The 19,753-nt window shown below is 40.5% G+C and overlaps 1 protein-coding gene across 3 annotated transcripts in view; it reads right to left on the reverse strand.

The window, feature by feature from the left end:
* LOC137339964 (heterogeneous nuclear ribonucleoproteins A2/B1-like) overlaps positions 1–19,534 on the reverse strand; it is a 29,389-nt gene extending 9,855 nt beyond the window's left edge. The window contains exons 1-11 of one of the 3 annotated variants that reach the window (XR_010966664.1): positions 19,340–19,534; positions 14,557–14,670; positions 13,758–13,904; positions 12,334–12,544; positions 11,216–11,317; positions 10,847–10,924; positions 10,703–10,765; positions 7,389–7,508; positions 6,094–6,213; positions 4,013–4,088; positions 2,214–2,422 (exon numbers count right to left, since the gene is read on the reverse strand). Coding sequence is in view for 2 of the 3 variants with exons in the window: in XM_068002079.1 (XP_067858180.1) it covers positions 4,036–4,088; positions 6,094–6,213; positions 7,389–7,508; positions 10,703–10,765; positions 10,847–10,924; positions 11,216–11,317; positions 12,334–12,544; positions 13,758–13,904; positions 14,557–14,670; positions 19,340–19,345 (1,014 nt within the window). In the remaining variant the exon portion in view is untranslated. Of the gene's footprint in view, positions 1–2,213; positions 2,423–3,117; positions 3,612–4,012; positions 4,089–6,093; positions 6,214–7,388; positions 7,509–10,702; positions 10,766–10,846; positions 10,925–11,215; positions 11,318–12,333; positions 12,545–13,757; positions 13,905–14,556; positions 14,671–19,339 lie in introns of those variants that run through there. The other 2 variants (XM_068002079.1, XM_068002090.1) reach the window with 2 other exon arrangements.
* Between the last annotated feature and the right edge of the window lie 219 nt (positions 19,535–19,753).

Below are 19,753 nucleotides of genomic sequence, written 5' to 3' on the forward strand. Positions count from 1 at the left end.
ATTAAGAAAATAACTTGCTCTCTGATTTTTTCTGCAAAAGTGCATAACCTCACATTTTCCAATATTATATTGCATCTGCCAAATCTCCGCCCACTCACCCAGCCTGTCTATATCCCCTTGCAGGTTTTTTATGTCCTCCTCACTCTCTACTTTCCCTCCCATCTTTGTATCATCTGCAAATTTTGATATGTTGCACTCGGTCCCCTCCTCCAAATCGTTAATATAGATTGTAAAGAGTTGGGGACCCAGCACCGACCCCTGTGGAACACCACTGGTTACTGGTTGCCAGTCCGAAAATGAACCATTTATCCCAACTCTCTGCTTCCTGTTTGATAACCAATCCTCCACCCATGCCAGAATATTACCCCCAATCCCGTGATTTTTTATCTTAAGTAATAATCTTTTATGTGGCACCTTGTCGAATGCCTTCTGGAAGTCTAAATACACTACGTCCACTGGTTCCCCTTTATCCACCCTATACGTTATATCCTCGAAGAACTCAAGCAAATTTGTCAGACATGACTTCCCCTTCATAAAGCCATGCTGACTTTGTCCTATTAAATTATGCTTATCTAAATGTTCCGTTACTGTCTCCTTAATAATAGACTCCAAAATTTTACCCACCACAGATGTTAAGCTAACTGGCCTATAATTTCCAGCCTTCTGCCTACTACCCTTTTTAAATAACGGTGTTACATTAGCAGTTTTCCAATCTGCCGGGACCTCTCCTGAGTCCAGGGAATTTTGGAAAACTATCACCAAAGCATCCACAATCCCTACTGCCACTTCCCTCAAGACCCTAGGATGGAAGCCATCAGGTCCAGGGGATTTATCCGCCTTGAGTCCCATTATTTTACTGAGTACCATCTCTTGAGTGATTTTAATCGTATTTAGCTCCTCCCCCCCGAGAGTCCCCTGTTTGTCCAGTGTTGGGATATTCTTAGTGTCCTCTACTGTAAAGACTGAAACAAAATATTTGTTCAGCATTTTTGCCATCTCCATGTTTCCCACCATTAATTTCCCGGTCTCATCCTCTAAGGGACCTATGTTTGCCTTAGCCACCCTTTTTCTTTTTATATAACTATAGAAACTCTTGCTATCTGTTTTTATATTTTTTGCTAATTTCTTTTCATAATCTAACTTCCTTTTCTTAATCAATCCTTTAGTTACTTTTTGCTGTCTTTTGAAGAATTCCCAATCTTCTATCTTCCCACTAAGTTTGGCTACCTTATATGTCCTTGTTTTTAGTCGGATACTATCCTTGATTTCTTTACTTAGCCACGGGTGGCTGTCATTTCTTTTACACCCTTTTTTCCTCAGTGGAATATATTTATTTTGAAAGTTGTAAAATAACTCCCTAAATGAACACCACTGCTCATGTACCGTCTTACCCTTTAATCTATTTTCCCAGTCCACTTTAATCAATTCCGCTCTCATACCATCATAGTCTCCTTTATTCAAGCTCAGTACGCTTGTTTGAGAATCAACCTTCTCACCCTCTAATTGGATTAAAAAGATATAACAGCAGTTTTGCCAGCAAAAAGGTAATTAACTTGGCTGTACATTTATCTGATCTGCATGCTTCTTTTGACTGAGGACTGTGCCTGTTTATTCACAATTGATCGCCCTTATTTTCTGAACTGTTTGCATTTTATTGAATCACAAGCATATTAAGCATTTAGAACTAATTTTAAACAGGAGCACATTGTTAAATGCACGCACACTGCATAGAATAGAACTAGCTCCAGCCAGAATCTAGGAGTGAATCTAATATTGAAAGACGGCTGGATGTTAAAGCTCAGCTATTTTGTCAATGGTGTGAAATATTTTGTCTGTTTGGGACATTGGGCTGATGGAGCAAAAATCTGTGTATTTACCACAGTAAAGAAAATCAGGATTCTGTAAAAAAGTATAGTTAACCAAAATGTGCTTAAGTAGCCTTCACTATACCAAGAGTCGAGTTTTAAAACAAGAGATACATTTTCATTATAGTAAGTTCTTTTCATGTTAAAAAAAAATGGCATTTTTAAGGCAAGATTAGTGATCCTCCAACACTAACTTGGCTTCATGATTAGCAAGCATTGAACAGATGCTTTCAATTCTGACATGCCAAACCACTTCAGTGCAATTTAATTATTCAAAAAAAAAATCATGGTTAATTCTGAATGTTACATTCAAATCAACACATAATGCTTAGTGTTCTGTACACTTACCTACTTCAGTAGAGAACAAAACTCATCATGTGGCTTATAGCCAAGAACACTGCCCTCACCACTGTGATTTCAGTTTCAGTGCAGCTCAGACCAGTTGATAAAGGTCAGACGCTGGCTGAGGATGGTTATGATCACATGTGGAATGAAGTCTGGCAGCTCTCAGTTTAAGATCCAGTGGACAATCAACACCCACCTTCAGATACTATAACCTTAAATAGCACAGAAAAGGTAATTAGTTAGGCACAAAGAAACTATAAGTTTTTAATTTTGTGCAAGTTTAACTTCACACAAATAAGACTTGGTGTAGATATAAATTCCTACAAACTAAATATGTGGTACTATGGAACTAATTGAAAATATAAAACAAAAATTAACTGCTAGTTTGCTATGAGCTAATATTGTATTGACCACCTCTTCACTTCTGTAAAATAAGACAATTAAATAATATCTTACCTACATGGTGAAGTTTAACTGATGCTTAGTTCTATTCTGCTCTATAAGACACACCTCTGTTTTCGTTGGCCTCCTCTTTAAATTTACTGCAGTTAAAGCTTTTGTTGCATGAAAACCGCTCACTTTTATAAGAGTGCTGGCTGAAATTAGGCTTCTTTGTCCAGACTTCTTGTGCTAGACCTGTTTTCTTGAAAGCGTAAACCACTTGCTGTTTAATGCCGGATCATGCCTTTCCTGGCCGATGAAGTAGCTGCTGTATCTACAAGGTCTAAGGATCTCTCCTTCTTGCAGAAACCACTCAGTTCTAGCAGTTTTTAATTCTGATGACTTGAAGATTCATCTCTGCACCTTTTGTCTGATTAGCAGTCCTTGCATTTCCCTGACTGTGTCAAAGACTGAACATTTTACCCACCCACAAGAAATCTACCTAAGAAAACAATTACACACCCCCTTTTCTTTTTTTGGGGATTTTATTAAAGTTACTGTGGACATACAACATTTTCCAAACTCTACACACTGCAGATATTTAACATAGAAAGGCTGAATATTGTAACTCCATGATCCTGGTTCATAGCTCTCATAAAATTCTCAGTGTATCTAGGAATATTTAAGTGTCAAAAATCCCCACAAACTAATAACAATTCCACATTGGAACTTATGTAGAACACTACAAAGATACTACAGCAAAGAAAATTTAAAAAGCTAGAAATCTGTCTCCAAGGCATCTTTACAGTCCTTTCTCCACATCAAGAGTCCGCTCAATTAAACAATCCCAAGAATTGACAAAATGGTTTTCTCTGCCTGTGCTCTGGAGTCTTCCGTCATCTCACTGCCTTTTTATGTTCCGCTGAGATAAATTTTTTCCTTTAAATTTTGCTGAGAGAATAACCTGCAGCTGTCCTGTAAACTCTGGGCTCTCATCCTCCCCTATTTATACAGTGATGCCTGTTACAATAAAATAGAGGTGAACAGTAAGCAGCAGTTAATCATAAAAATCCAATGTTACTATCTATTTAACATTGAAATGGTACAACGCCCTCAAGAAGGTGTGTTGAATGAACCGTATGTTTTCCAGAGTAAAGTTAGTTAAAATAAATTGTGGTCGCATTATTCCTCCCCAGACAACTTGCTACAATTATGAATAGTTGTGCATATCTAACTGGGGCAAGGATACAAAAGAAATGCATCTTTAAAAGATGTGAAACCCATTATTACTTAAAACCATGTGAGTTCTAAAGGATTCAAACAAACAGTCAACACAACTCTAGAAGTAACTTTAAATCTTTGCTACTGGTACTATACACAGTAATACGTTCAATAATTATAAGAATGGATCATACACTTACCCTTGGAATGGGTTGTTGCTGAATTAATATCTGTTACGGCCACCAAATCCACCACTGCCTCCACCACTGTAGTTTCCTAGAGTCAAGATTAGATAAAATTACATTAATACAATTCTATTTTAGTTCATATGCAAAACCTTTGGATTTCTTCCAACACACATCAGAATTCATGCTCATCATCCAATGGAGAAAATCCATTGGGATTGTGATCACTGTGGTCTCACAAAAGCCATGTGATCTCCTGCTCCTACACCAAGAATCTTAGTCTGGGATTCCTGTTATTTTCAACATAGGCAGTTGCCTTTGGGTAGACTACAGTAATTTAAGTTACCAACAAGATTCAACCATGCTAGACTAAGAGGGAAGTACAGGGAGAACAAATTTCAAAAATACTGAGGAAAACGAAACTGAACTACACTGAACACGGACACATTTATTTCCCCCAAACTTCAGTACACAAAAGTAAGCAATTCTATGCCTGCCTTCAAAAGTTCATCTTTTGAATATAGATCCAACAGTATAGTTTAACAAAGGGATGGACACTTTTCACTGCTTTCAAATAAAACCTACATTGGTCATAGCCAGAATATAAATGTTTGCTTTAGCTGGTCAAGAACTACGAAGTAACTTAAAATGTCATTAATCATTTCTCAAGAATACACAGCTCGATGGGATTATAGCTAAAGCTTTACTAAACAAAACACATATTTAATGAACAACATTCCAAAACATTTGAGGAAGTTTCAGGAAAAGCCTGAGAATGACAATTTTTGGTGCTTGTGGCATTTAAAAAATGATTCTGCACTCAAATAAGTGAGGATGTGCACATGCAAAGGGAGGTTGCATGAGGAAAAATGCAAGTTTGTAAACAAAATTCAGACTGGTATTCAGAGCCAGTGGGTGAAATGACTATAAAATAGAATTATCAAGATATACTACTAGGGTAACGCAGTCATTCAAGCAGACAAAAACTTCAATTTTTCTGGAGTGTAAAACAGTGCATACTACATTAAGAGTATTTCAAGAATGAACCTGTCAATTTGAGGTACTAGTTGTAAAAAAAACCTTTCCTCCATTTAAGATACCAAATCGCTTCTATCATAGGCAGCCAGAGCTTTGTCAAAACCCTAATCCAAGAACCAAAGCTTCGTCGGCCAGTTTCCAACACCCCCTTTTTTGGGGGCAGGAAGGGGGGGGGGGGGTAAAAAAAAAAAATCAAAATTAAAATTCTCATCTGCTGGAAGTTGCCACCTTGTCCAGATACAAAGGGGCCATTCATTCAGATATGCAGCAATGGAACTAATTCTAAAAATGTAGAAATGAATAGGCACTCCAATTTATTAAGCAGGCAACTGTCAACACAGCATACAGATGGTTAGGACGTTTTCATAAGACAAAGTGCTACTTGCTGGTCAGCAAATTACATTCAGTGCATTTGATAAAGGGATCCTCATTTAAGGGTGTAATGGAAGTACAGTGCAATGCAGATATAGTAACTGGCAAAAATGCAAGAAACCACTGAATCTGACCAAGCACAGAAGCCGAGTATCCCGCAATCCGTTAGTTCCACGTTCATAAGAATGTTCATTTTGTAATAACGTTTGCAAGCTATCCAAAGCAAACAGTATCCAGAATTATAAAAGTCTCCCACAAATTAAATTTAAAAATGCAGCTTGTGAGACCACAGTAGAGATGAGCTGATACAACCTTGCCCACGTAAAACTGTTAACTGTCCACAAAGGGTAAATTCTTCAAATCCAGTAAGTGGAGGCCGTTTCAGTAGGTCCATTCTTGAGGTTGGGGTTATAGCATGTTACCGTGGCAGAATAGGAAGTTTTACCCTGCGTTTGGTCCCCATTATACTTGCCCAGGAGCACTCAACCTAGTTAATGAATATCCATAAGTGGGCAGAAGGTTCTAATTTCTCAGCACTAACACCTTTCACCCCAATCAAGCAGACAAATTTAAAACCAGTAAACTGATCACTCTCCTATGACTTAGGAGTTCTTTGAACCTTCAGCTACACTGCTTTGAGCCTTCAGCTACACTGCTTTCTGCTATGCAGTAACAAAAAAACACACCTCCATATGGTCCACCCATATTTCTGCCTCCAAAGTTTCCACCTTTCAATGGTCCAAAATTAGAGTTCTGTTGATTGTAGTTGCCAAAATCATTGTAGTTACCACCTCCTCCAAAATTTCCTAGGGTACAAAATATGTAGCTCATGAGGTGAGTTATTTTATTCCTACACATTCTGTAACTCCATAGGAGCCCTTTCCCATTGGTGTAGAAAAGGTGATTGGAAACTTCATTGTCCTTATTCAAATATTACAACGATGACTCTTCTCCCCATGTTTTTTTAGATGGCCTACTAAAATATTTTCACTGTCGTAGCAGATAAGATCAACTTACATACACTGCTGAGCAAACCCAGAATGAAAACTGCTATTCTAGGACATTTATTAATGGTTTATTTGGCAAACTTTCAGATGTATAAATTTACTTGATCCTGAAGATCTGACAAAATGATGCAGTGTAATGGGAGATCCATGGAGTGATGGTTGCAAGTACAATTGTTCCTCTTCCTCCTCCACTCCACCCCCAACATTCGTGATGAGCAACATCACTGAGAAGTACCACCTCATAGCAGGAAAAAATTGGAGCGAAAGAACTGTGCCTGGATCACCCACCTGCTTAAATCTCTACAGAAAAGATAAGTCAGTCATATTTTACGTGGGTGGAAGGCACTTGCTCGGAGGAAGGAACGAAGTGTCTGCCTTGCATAATTCCATTTAAGTAGTAAGCATAGATCTATATTAACAAGCCTTGTTTGTTTAAACTATATAAAAATGTAGATTGGAAGACTATTATAAATTACGGCAATAACAAGATCCAAATTTTCACATTCAAGTTTTATAAGGTTCTTATTGGAGCAACACACTTGATGTTTAGACATTGGGATTCTTCAATTTTTGTTTGAGACTATCACTGTCTCCTTCAGTTAACTTCTCTCCAAGGCCCTTTCTCATCCAGCTCTTAATTGCCAGAAGGGCAAAGGTGACCCAGGAACAATTCTTTCGCTCCAAATCTTTCCTGCTATGGGATGGTGCTTCTCTTTCTACACTATCTCTCCACCCTCTTTAATGCTGCAGGGTTTCAGCAACAAACAATTTAGGAAGCCACATTAACTATTCGACAATTCTATTCAAACACAAATTGGGATGAAAATCTGCCCATCAATTCAATTCTGCACCACCACCACAATGCACCTGAATGCAGCAGTAACTGGGAGTACTTTCAGCTGCATTATATTACATACTTCATAGTGAATGCATAAAGGTTTTTCAAATCTCAGCAGTAGTAGCAAAGTACTTACCACCATAATTACCACCTCCCCCATAGCCTCCATCATAGCCACCACCCTGGTTGCCAAATCCACCACCACCAAATCCACCTCTTCCACCTCCAAATCCAGGGCCTCCACCAAAGTTGCCACCTTAAAAATAGAAAATACAGATTGAATAGCTCATTCAATTATCTAAGGAGGTATCAGATACAACAGCCGCAGAGCTAAATCTGTTCAATAAAAACTATCCCTGAGGGAACTCAAGTAAATGGAGAAGTTGTGTTTGGAAGCAGGAAAAAAAATTATAGATCAAAAAGCAAGAAAGGCACAAACACACAACAATTCAGTTATTTTGTACATAATTGCTAGATCATTTAGCATAGTTAAATATGTTTGAAAACTTTACAATGAAGTTGCTTTTTACTGAGCATAGAAGAATTTGGCTTGGTACTCAAGTAGGAGAAAACGAAAAATGGTTTGTGTAGGTCACAAACATGGACTGGAACTAAGCACTGGTTTTCCAGTCTGACACCCTACGGATATAGTCACACCTAGATGAATAACAAAAAAAATGCTTTCACTATTGCTCAACTGGAAACTTTTTTCAAATTCAGGTCATTATGGGGCATAATTCAAAATTGCAAAAACTTTGGGGTCACAAAGCCTTTAGATACATATACAAAGGTGCCAGGAAGCAAGTTGTTTTTTTTTGGGGGGGGGGGGGTTGGGGAGATGATGGGGATAAAAAAAAATAGAACTGTACAAGTTTATAGCACAGGAGGCAGCCATTTGGCCCATATCTGAGTTGCTGGAGCAATCAAGATTAATCTCACTACCCTGCTCTCTCTCCATATCTTCCTCTTTCAAAGTGATCCCTGGGGTGTCACTTCCAACCTGTCTCCAATCCAAACAACACCCTTCTAACCTAACCCTTTTATTTCCCATTCAACCAACTTTCTATCCATATTACTACATTTCCTTATACATCATGCTTGGATTTTTGTAACAAGCCTCCTGGTGAGGCACCTTATGAAAATCCATATAAACTATATCTACTGCATTCCCTTTATTTACCCAACTGGTCACATCTTCAAAAGAATCTCAAATTATACATCCTAAGTATTTACTCACAACTGATAAGACGAACTGGTCTATAATTACCCAGTTAATCCTTTGCTCCCACCTTGAATAAAAAGCAGCATATTGGTTTCCCTCCAGCACCATGCCCAAATTTGCACAGCATGAGAATTGAAAAATTGTGGTCATAGCCTCTGTCATCCCCTGTGATTTGCTTCACAGTCTTGGCTGCATACCATCAGGGCCTGGTGACATCAAGCTTGAATTCTGTTCATTCTTTAAGAACCATTTCTTTCCTACAGTTATCATAGAATCATAGAAGTTACAACATGGAAACAGGCCCTTCGGCCCAACATGTCCATGTCACCCAGTTTATACCACCAAGCTAGTCCCAATTGCCTGCACTTGGCCCATATCCCTCTATACCCATCTTACCCATGTAACTGTCCAAATGCTTTTTAAAAGACAAAATTGTACCCGCCTCTACTACTGCCTCTGGCAGCTCGTTCCAGACACTCACCACCCTTGGAGTGAAAAAATTGCCCTTCTGGACCCTTTTGTATCTCTCCCCTCTCACCTTAAATCTATGCCCCCTCGTTATAGACTCCCCTACCTTTGGGAAAAGATTTTGACTATCTACCTTATCTATGCCCCTCATTATTTTATAGACTTCTATAAGATCACCCCTAAACCTCCTACTCTCCAGGGAAAAAAGTCTCAGTCTATCTAACCTCTCCCTATAAGTCAAACCATCAAGTCCCGGTAGCATCCTAGTAAATCTTTCTGCACTCTTTCTAGTTTAATAATATCCTTTCTATAATAGGGTGACCAGAACTGTACACAGTATTCCAAGTGTGGCCTTACTAATGTCCTGTACAACTTCAAGACATCCCAACTCCTGTATTCAATGTTCTGACCAATGAAACCAAGCATGCCGAATGCCTTCTTCACCACCCTATCCACCTGTGACTCCACTTTCAAGGAGCTATGAACCTGTACTCCTAGATCCCTTTGTTCTATAACTCTCCCCAACGCCCTACCATTAACGGAGTAGGTCCTGGCCCGATTCGATCTACCAAAATGCATCACCTCACATTTATCTAAATTAAACTCCATCTGCCATTCATCGGCCCACTGGCCCAATTTATCAAGGTCCCGTTGCAATCCTAGATAACCTTCTTCACTGTCCACAATGCCACCAATCTTGGTGTCATCTGCAAACTTACTAACCATGCCGCCTAAATTCTCATCCAAATCATTAATATAAATAACAAATAACAGAGGACCCAGCACCGATCCCTGAGGCACACCGCTGGACACAGGCCTCTAGTTTGAAAAACAACCCTCTACAACCACCCTCTGTCTTCTGTCATCAAGCCAATTTTGTATCCAATTGGCTACCTCACCTTGGATCCCGTGAGATTTAACCTTCTGTAACAACCTACCATGCGGTACCTTGTCAAAGGCTTTGCTGAAGTCCATGTCTACTGCACAGCCCTCATCTATCTTCTTGGTTACCCCTTCAAAAAACTCAATCAAATTCGTGAGACATGATTTTCCTCTCACAAAACCATGCTGACTGTTCCTAATCAGTCCCTGCCTCTCCAAATGCCTGTAGATCCTGTCTCTCAGAATACCCTCTAACAACTTACCCACTACAGATGTCAGGCTCACCGGTCTGTAGTTCCCAGGCTTTTCCCTGCCGCCCTTCTTAAACAAAGGCACAACATTTGCTACCCTCCAATCTTCAGGCACCTCACCTGTAGCTTCTAACAATTGTTCCACATCTTCCTCTAGTAAACCTACATTCTCACATCCATTATTTGCAAAAACTGAAAATATCTTATAGTCATCCTGAAGTCCTATTTAGTGAGTGTTTCCCTCTGTCATTTATCCTTCCCTTAACTCATCATCTCTTACATTACCCTCGGTTGCAGCCATTTCTCGCTCTCTATTGTTGCTGCTATCTCAGCCAAGCCCTTGCCCGATAGCCATCCAATGACACACAATGTAAATGTGCCTGGTGGACATAGCCGAGGACGGGACCAGGCTCTGCTGCATATGCCATCACGTAGCCAGTCAACACAACTCAACTCCTCATGAATGGCACATGGGTGAAGTACCAGGAGGATTCCATGGAGCCATACTCCAGTTACAAATCAACACCTTCGGGGGGGGGGGGGGGGGGGGGGGGGGGGAGGACAAAAAGAGAAAAGAGATAATTGCAAGAGAAAAATTGGAGAAAAGACAGTTTAAAAAAAACGTACCGCCTCCACTATAACCATTGAAACCAGGACCATCGCCATAACCACGACCACCCCCAAATCTATCTAAGAGATAAAAAGTTTGTTAAAAAGTCTTAAAAAAATAAAAACTTTAATTTAATAAGCAAATACATCTTCAAAGCTTACTAGGGCCGCTTCCAAAGTTTCCTCCACGTCCCATAGGAAAATTGCCACTTCCACGGGAGTCTCCTCCAAATCCACCACCTGTCATTAATGATACCGTGTTACTTTCATTTTGAAGTAATGCTACCAAGAGGAGTCTTCAATAAAAATCGGAAGAGGTTGATTTTCACCAGAACATTTTAAATTGTAACTTAACAGCATGCACAGGCCTCCATCTCAACCACATTTAGCGTCAAATGAGTGTCTTCTGCTTCCTCAATTTTGCAATTTTAAACAAATATTTTAGGAAAAGGCTTCCTGTAAGTTTAATATAGAACACTAAAAAAAATTACAAAATTGTCCAAACTGTCTCCACTTGTTTGGATTACATACCTCCTCGTCCTGTCCGACTACTTTGTGCCTCCAGTATTTCTTGACGAGACAGAGCTTTTCTCACTTCTGCATTGTGTCCATTAACATAATGATATTTTTGAACTGGAACAAAAGTTTATAACAAGAGTAATGCAGTGAAGCTCAGAGAAATTATACAGCTACAAGTCTAACTTACCAATAAATTTTCAAAAATAAAAACTACTGATTTTACAATCCCTAGAGAACATTGTGGAATGCTGAATTAAAAATTCCTACATTTCCAAATACTGCTATTTACAGAGCAATTCTGTACATCCTAATTTGAGCAGAAATGCTGAGGTAACAAAGGGATTCTCCTCAGAGCACATGTGGTGTCTGATGTGTTCAATGTGCCAGTCCCCCAAGCCTCATATTTAAAGTTCTCAGCTTCATGTTTAAATCCCTTCATGGTCTCACCTCTCCCTATCTCTGTAACCTTCTCCAACCTTACAACCCAAGAACTCAGCATTCCTCCAAAGTCGTGCGCATCCCCTATTTCCTTTGCCCCACCACTGGTGGCTATGCCTTCAGCCAGCTAAGCCCCAAGTTCTAGAATTCTCTCCCTAAACCTCTCCACCTCTCTTTCTTCCTTTAAGACCCTCCTTAAATCCCACCTCTCGGTGACCAAACTTTTAGTCACCTCTCCTAACGTCTCTGGCTTTGTGTCAATTTTTGTCTAATTATGCTTCTGGTTTTTTTATGCTAAAAGCACTGTACAAATGCAACTTGTTTTTTTTTCAGACCAATCAGATCTTTCCCAGTCTCCAATCACTTTCTGCAGAGATGGAAGAGGAAAGGAAGAAAATGTTACGGTCTCTTTCAACTCCATCACGTAGATATCAGCAATCACTTCATTGACCGGTAAAACTGAGCAATTAAAGACAAAGAAAGCTATCTGGGACTCATTAAGGAGAAATAGATTTCATGGTGGTTACCCACTTTATAGAAAAGATAACATCTAGAAAATTTTATTTTTCCAGAAACCTAAATTAATGGCTAGAGCCCAGAACGCAGAACATTAATCGTGGGGGGGGGGGGGGAAAGGCAGACAATCAAAACAACATAAACCAATTAGTAACATTGGTATGAAAGTTACTTACGGACTACTTTGTCCACCGGATCATGGTCATCAAAAGATACAAATGCAAACCCCCTCTTTTTTCCACTTTGTCGATCTGTTATTACTTCAATAGTTTCAATTTTTCCATAGTTCTTAAAGTACTCCCTGAGGTGATGTTCATCAGTGTCATCTTTTATTCCACCAACAAATAGTTTCTTTACAGTCAGGTGAGCACCTGGTTTCCCAGATTCCTAAATATTGTGGGAAAAAAATTGTAAAAATCATTCTCAAAATTAATTCAGAATATCACACATGAGCAAACTGAATCAAAGCAAACCATACCATTGTATCAATACATGCTATTTTGCGCCATTTTGCTGAAAGCTCAGGATTCTTGCTTCTTCCAATCTCTAGTGGAAAGTGTACATGTGACCATTGGGTCAGAACTGGATTTGCCTCTGCTGTGATGCATGCTGAGACATTTACTTTGAGAGAAGGGGAAAGGAAGTCACCAAAAATATTGCAGTCACCTTAAAATGAAAAAACTGGGACACCATCTCTACAAGCTTTGCATCATTGGGCGCATTTCACCATCGCTGCACGTAAGGCCTTGATATGCGGACCCCATCGTCAGTTCTTGGCTGAATGAAGGCATGTAAGGTTTTAATTAAAAGGTATTAATTAATTAAAAGAATGAAGGCATGTAAGGTTTTAATTAATTAACAGTACAGGGTATAAAAAGAGAATGAAGGAGCAGGAAAACTAGGAGTTTCATACACAAAGTTGAACTAATTAATGAGGGAGAACATATTTACATTAGATAATCCAATATTCCTCTTAATAATCTAATTCAAATAATAGGAATATACAATAGTGGTGCGAACTGTGCAGGTGGGATTCCTGTTGGGGTCTAAATAAGCAAATCTACTTAGAGAGCAGTGCAATCATCCTGGTCTATTAGCTCAAGATAATGCTGTAGCATATAAAACTGTTGAAGCAACTGCCCCACAGAGAGTATTTTGCAAAGCTTTCACTGATAAGAAGCCACAACACAAGTAGATCTCTCATGACCAGCAACTCTCTTTAGTCACCTCTGACCAGCCAACACAAGATTTAAAAAGGAAACAATTAAGTAGAATGAGGAGTATTTAATTAATAATATATATTCCTTTCAATTAAAGATTCATGAGCTAGCAAATTATTCTGGCTGTAATCTACTAAAATAAATAAAATGCATTTCTGATGATCTCTCTCTGGATCAAGATGAGTCAACCCCAATGGGCAAAGTTTACTAATTCCACAAGCTAAAGCTACAATTAACAGGATGGCTTATGGGCAAAGCCTCCACCTGCTGATGCACAACACACAAGAAAATGCACACAATGCCCTGGACTGCTTTTTAAAAGTTTTATTATTTTACACATTCTTGCTCAAATGTTTCCCCTCATTAAAAAAAAAACTTACTTCTCTTGCAACTGCTCGTTTAGGCTCCACCACACGACCATCAATTTTATGAGGTCTAGCAGCCATTGCATCATCAACTTCTTCTGCAGAAGTGAATGTCACGAATCCAAACCCTCTTGATCGCTTGGTCTGAGGATCCCTCATGACCTGCAAAGATGGTGACTTGTAATTTCATGCTGTAACACTTTAGAATACAAGTATAACAAACTAATATTTGCCTTATAACATTGGTACATCAGAAATGTTCATAGATAGGCTGGGTTTAGTTGATAGCCTAGCCCCTGAAGGCCACAGTTCAAGTACTCCCTGTAGGCAAGTGGCCTAAACAGGCACATCCCAAGGTCAATTTCAGACTACTTGCTGTTGGAACTTTTCCCACCATTGGCAACTGCTTGAGAAAAGGCCAGGTTACCTGAAGGTTAGAAAAAACAGCAAGATGTGACTGGCTTTCCCTTTTGGTATACTTTCAAAAAAGATATGGTTGTTCAGTTGTGACTTGTTGGGCATTTTATATAAAGTGTGACAAGAATATAAAGTCTAAAGTCATATTCTCTTTCATATCATTTCTTAGCTATTACAGTAGGCAATCGGCCCCTTCCTCCCAAAATCACTAGCCCAAAGTGAAGACACAATTGAGCTCGGGAACTAAGTACTATTATTCAGTTACAATAACAAGCTCAACAATTGGTCATTATTGCATTACTCTTACAAGGGACGTTGGTCACCTTAAGACCATAAATTATTCTTTATATCTCAAAATCTGATCTGGGTAATCTTTATACATATTTGCAAAACTTACCACACAGTCCGTAAGCTTTCCCCATTGCTCAAAGTGGCCTCTCAAATTTTCTTCTGTAGTGTTAAAGCTGAGACCACCTATGAACAGCTTGCGATACTGCTCCTTATCCCTGTTCTGGAGGGAAAGAGATTTTTAATTGCTTAATTAGATGTGGTACTTATTTCCTTTAACCACTGGAATACCTGCAAATCTAGTACATAAATTGAGAGGGTATTGCAGCACTGGGACGAGGAGGACCACAGTTCTGGGGCAAAAGCATATTGGGGAAGGTTGCGGGATGCCACTGACAAAAGTGCAACTATTTTCTCATCAGTGAGTGGGTAGTGAAGGCAATGGCACAGGTGCTTGGCAGATTTGATTTCTTAAAACACTAACTTGGGGAGATCTGTAGTTGTGCGTATATTTTAAAATATATTCAAGTTTCCCCATTGCTGGAGAAATCCTTTCAACAAATCCCCTTGCACCAAGGTCTTGATTTGATCTCAAGATGGTGGAAGTGGGGAGGACCCTTTCCTACAGGGTAAACCCTATCAACAAATCCCCTCCTTTCGACTGTGACTAGACGCCAAGCTGGCCTTGTGGTCGGGGGCCAAGGTCCAGATTTCTTGAAAGGTTTCCCCAGCAGTGAGAAATCCTGCGCTATTTAAAATAAGCAAGCTAAAAAGAGAAACAGATACACAGAAAGGCATTTTAAAACATGAAGCCTGTGAGGACTGAAAGTTAGAAATGCTGGAAACCATCTTGTTTAAGACATCTACGCTAACAACACCCAGCTCTACCTCACCACTGCCTCTCGCGACCCCTCCACTACCTGTGTTGTCAGACTGCTTGTCCTACATCCAGTGATGGGTGCGCTGCAATTTCCCCCAATTAAACATTGGGAAGATCGAAGCCATTGTCTTCAGCCCCCGCCACAAACTCCGCTCCCTCGCTGATTCCACCCGCCCTCCCTGGCCTCTGTCTCAGGCTGAACCAGACTATTCAGTCTCATCGTCCTATTTGACCCGCGACCTCCACCACCTAGGACAAGGGCAGCAGGCACATGGGAACAACACCACCTGCACGTTCCCCTCCAAGTCACACACCATCCCGACTTGGAAATATATCGCCGTTCTTTCATCGTCGCTGGGTCAAAATCCTGGAACTCCCTATCTAACAGCACTGCGGGAGAACCTTCACCACACGGACTGCAGTGGTTCAAGAAGGTGGCTCGCCAACACCTTCTCAAGGGCAATTAGAGATGGGCAATAAATGCTGGCCTGGCCAGCGACGCCCAAATTCCACGAATGAATTTTAAAAATTGACCCCGAGCTGAACTTCCAACCCCATATTCTCTCCATCACGCAGACTACCTAATTCCACTTTCGTCCCTGCCTCAGCTTATCTCTTGCTGAAACTCACATCTATGCTTTTGTTATCTCCAGACTTGACTATTTCAATGCTCCCTTGGCCAACCTCCCATTCTCCACTCTTCATAACTTGATCTGATCCAAAACACTGCCGCCTTTGTCCTAACCTGCACCAAGTCCTGTTCACCCATCATCGCTCTGCACGCTGACCTACATTGGCACCCATGTCACCATAGCCTCGAATTTAAAATTCTCATCCTCGTATTCAAATCCCTCCATGGCCTCACCACTCCCTATCTCTAACACCCACCAACTCTGCGTCCCTCCAAGTCTGGCCTCTTGTGCATCCCCCACTCCCTTTGCCTCACCATTGCCAGCCATGCCTTCAGCTGAGCCATAAGCTCTGGAATTCCCTCCCTAAACCTCTCCGCCTCTAAGACACTCCTTAAAACCTCTCTTTGACCAAGCTTTTGGTCACTTGTCCTAATTATCTCCTCCTTTGGCTCAGTGTCATTTTTTGTCTGATTATGCTCCTGTGAAGTGTCGGGACATTTTACTATGTTGAAGGAACTATATAATTGCAAGTTGTTGCTGCTGTTAGCATGGCATGATCTTTATTTAATATTACATAGATAGGTTGTATGGATTAAATTAGGTGAGTTCCAATCACGAGGGAATGCCACTGTTACAGCCTTGTGTTATGCAATCGTTCAAATAGATGTCGGATAGTGTGAGGCAACTACCAAAAAAGACAGACACTCAGACCTGTTTATGGAAACGACTGAACCCAAGAAGGCATTTATGCCAGATATGAATGAGACAGTAACTAAACAGATTCATTTGTATTATACATTTACGGTTCTCACAGAACATTAATAAATTTATGACGTCCAGATTTTAAAAATGGGGTTTTTTAAAATCTAATTGAGTACTGCAACACTGGTCAACGTAAATTGCACAAAATAGTGTGAATCCAATACAAGTTATACATTAGAAGAACAAGACCTGGGATTTGGAAAGAATTTTGACACATGCTCAAACAAATTTTTCAATTGGTTCCTGGGAAATTTGAGCCAATCAGAAACATTTAAAGTGTGATACACAGTACAATTAATAAATAAAATCAGATCTGTTGTGTCATTGCTCCAAGTCCGATGAAATATGTAACAGACAGGGACATTACACCACATATCACACATACAGTGGACCTGAATCCCATGAGGTCCTAAAAGATAGGCTCAAGACAATTAGATTTTAATTGTTTAGTCAGGGAATTTGAAGATTAGAATTCACTCATCAGTTTCAGACTGCAGTCTACCTTTAAGACTACGACATCTAACTGTTAAGTAAGCATATTACTTGGGTCAGGTCAGAAGCATTCAGGATTTGCAGATTATTGGTAGATGCAAAACAAGTGGTATTTGTGCACTGAAGACATACTGTTATTAAGGTGGTAACATATACTAGCAGATCTTCTGTGGCAGTGTTCAGTAAATCAGATAAAATGTGTTTTCTGAAACAAGCATTAAACCATAATATACAATGTATCTTTCTAAGGTAGTATGTCAATTTAAGGCCACGATCTACAAGTCAGAGCTGGATTAAGAATTCTTTGGACCCTGGGCACCAAGAATATTTGCCGCCTCCATCCCCACCACCCCAGTCATATGGGATGCACGCTCCCCAGGACTGAGTACTCGCACCCTCTCTCCAAGAGCCACATTCCCTGTGCTGGAATAGAGCCTGCAGTGGGGATGAAATCAGGCAGCACCTTCTTGATCTAGCGAATTTCACAAATTATGCTCTTCCCCTGTACCTTTAATTGGTCCATGTGTGACTTCCCTCCTCAGTTCTCCATCTCTGGAGATGGTTTTCCACTTACATTAAGCCCACCGATTCCCACAACTACCTGCATTATACTTTTCCCCCAACTACCTGCATTATACTTTTCCCCCAACCCACTTCTTTCTCCCGCCTTCGGTCTGTCACATCTGCTCTAATGATGCCACCTTTCACAGAAGCTTTCAGAACGTAAATATTCCTCATTTGACAAGTCTCCCCACCCCCCCAAATGGATCTGTCCCATTACTTATGCTCTCAACCCTCCAGATAGGATCCTCAACTTCTTCACCGTCCACATTAAAAAATGATCTTTCCAACATGTTCCCACAAACTCCGTCCCACTTTCTGAAGGGACCGTTCTCTCCATCACATCCTGGTTCACTCACCCCTACCACCTGCTTTTCTTTCTATACAAATACTGCTCACTGCGCAGTTTCTACATTGGGGAGACTAGACACAAAGTAGGTGAGCATTTTGCTGAGCACCTTCAACCTGTCCCTAAGCTCAACCCAGAACACACTGTTGCTCGCCACTTCAATTACATGCTCCATCACTAGATTTTTGGCCGGCTACACTTTACCAATGAAGCTACGAACAGCATCATAAAAGCTATTATGCACTTTACAGTGCTCTGGCCATAATACTGATTTTAACAACTTCAGTCGGAAGTGCTGGTCATGTGGGGTGAATGTATCAGCATTTCCCAGGGATCATGGAGCGGAGAAACAATGGTAGGATGATGCTTGATGTGGGAACCCTCCATCAATCTGCTTTTTTCTTCCCCCAGACTCTTGGGAGTCTGTTCGCTTGCTAGTTTTTCATATTTCTTTCTATACCTATCAAAAGTTGCCCCGTGGGCCAATTTGAAGTCACCCACACCTGCAATAGAGCCACTATCTTCTCCCCTCACCCCTCCCCTCAGGCAGCCTTGAAAGGAGCAAGACAAGTTTCAAGGGAAGGTTTAAAAAAAACCTTCAAATAAAAGTGTTCTCTTTGTACTTGCCTTCCCCTGCTCAAAAGGAGATTGTGTGTGGTGCAATTTTAGGCGGTGAAGAGGTTTTCAAACCCGCTGGACCGTATAATAAACTCATCCTAAATATGGAATGTTTGAGATTAAACGTGTGACCGTTTTACTAAAATATTGGGCACAATCCTGACATTTTGGTGGAGCTCGAGCTGCTCAAAGAGCTGGAAGGGGGAAAAGAGTGTCTTTATCCGGCCATCGTGGGAGAGCTCACAACTAAGTAAAATAACTAGAAACCCCCAAGAAACGCCAGCGGGGGAGGGGAGTGGTCGAAGGTCTAAAGTTAACCAAATGTGCTTCAGTGTAGGTGACGAGATTTTGCTATTAAATCTCTTGCGTACACTCACTCGCCCAGTGGGAAGCGGCACAGCCCCACCACCGGACTCGGTGCGCCACAACCCAAGGGCTTTCTTTCACTCCCACTATCAGCGCGACATACCCGCTGCAAGAAAGATTTTTTTTTTAAAAAAAGTTTAAAACTCAACCGAGTTCAAAATTTTACATTAAAAATACACCTCCTCTCCCCCACACACACCCCGCCCACCCCTCTTTTTTTCCTAGCCCTTACCTCCATCCTGCTGGGGGGGGAAAAAAGTGAGAAAAAAAAAGCTAAACTTCAACTCAAGCGCTTCGTAAAAAAAGTTATATTTTGATCAAAAGTTCACTTTTTCGCTGAACAAACTCGATTAAAGAGCTGAGCTCTAAGCCGCCTCACCGACGCTTTAGCTCTTTCCAGAACCTTCTCTCAATCCCACAAAATGGCCGCCCGGCCATCACGTGACGCTTATTCGCCAACGGAAAAACGGGAAACAAAAGGCAGCCACAGTTTGAAAAAAATGTCGGAAAATACAAGAAACAACTACAGAATAATTTTATATCACAGTTCCGAAAAATAAATATGTAGCCCTGTGATTCTTTTTTGTACATATGCTGTGCTTTTTCCATGAACATCACAATAATCAAGCCACGGCGGCTTTTGGCG

This window comes from Heptranchias perlo, chromosome 2, assembly GCF_035084215.1.
Source record: "Heptranchias perlo isolate sHepPer1 chromosome 2, sHepPer1.hap1, whole genome shotgun sequence".
Classification (NCBI taxonomy): Eukaryota; Metazoa; Chordata; class Chondrichthyes; order Hexanchiformes; family Hexanchidae; genus Heptranchias; species Heptranchias perlo.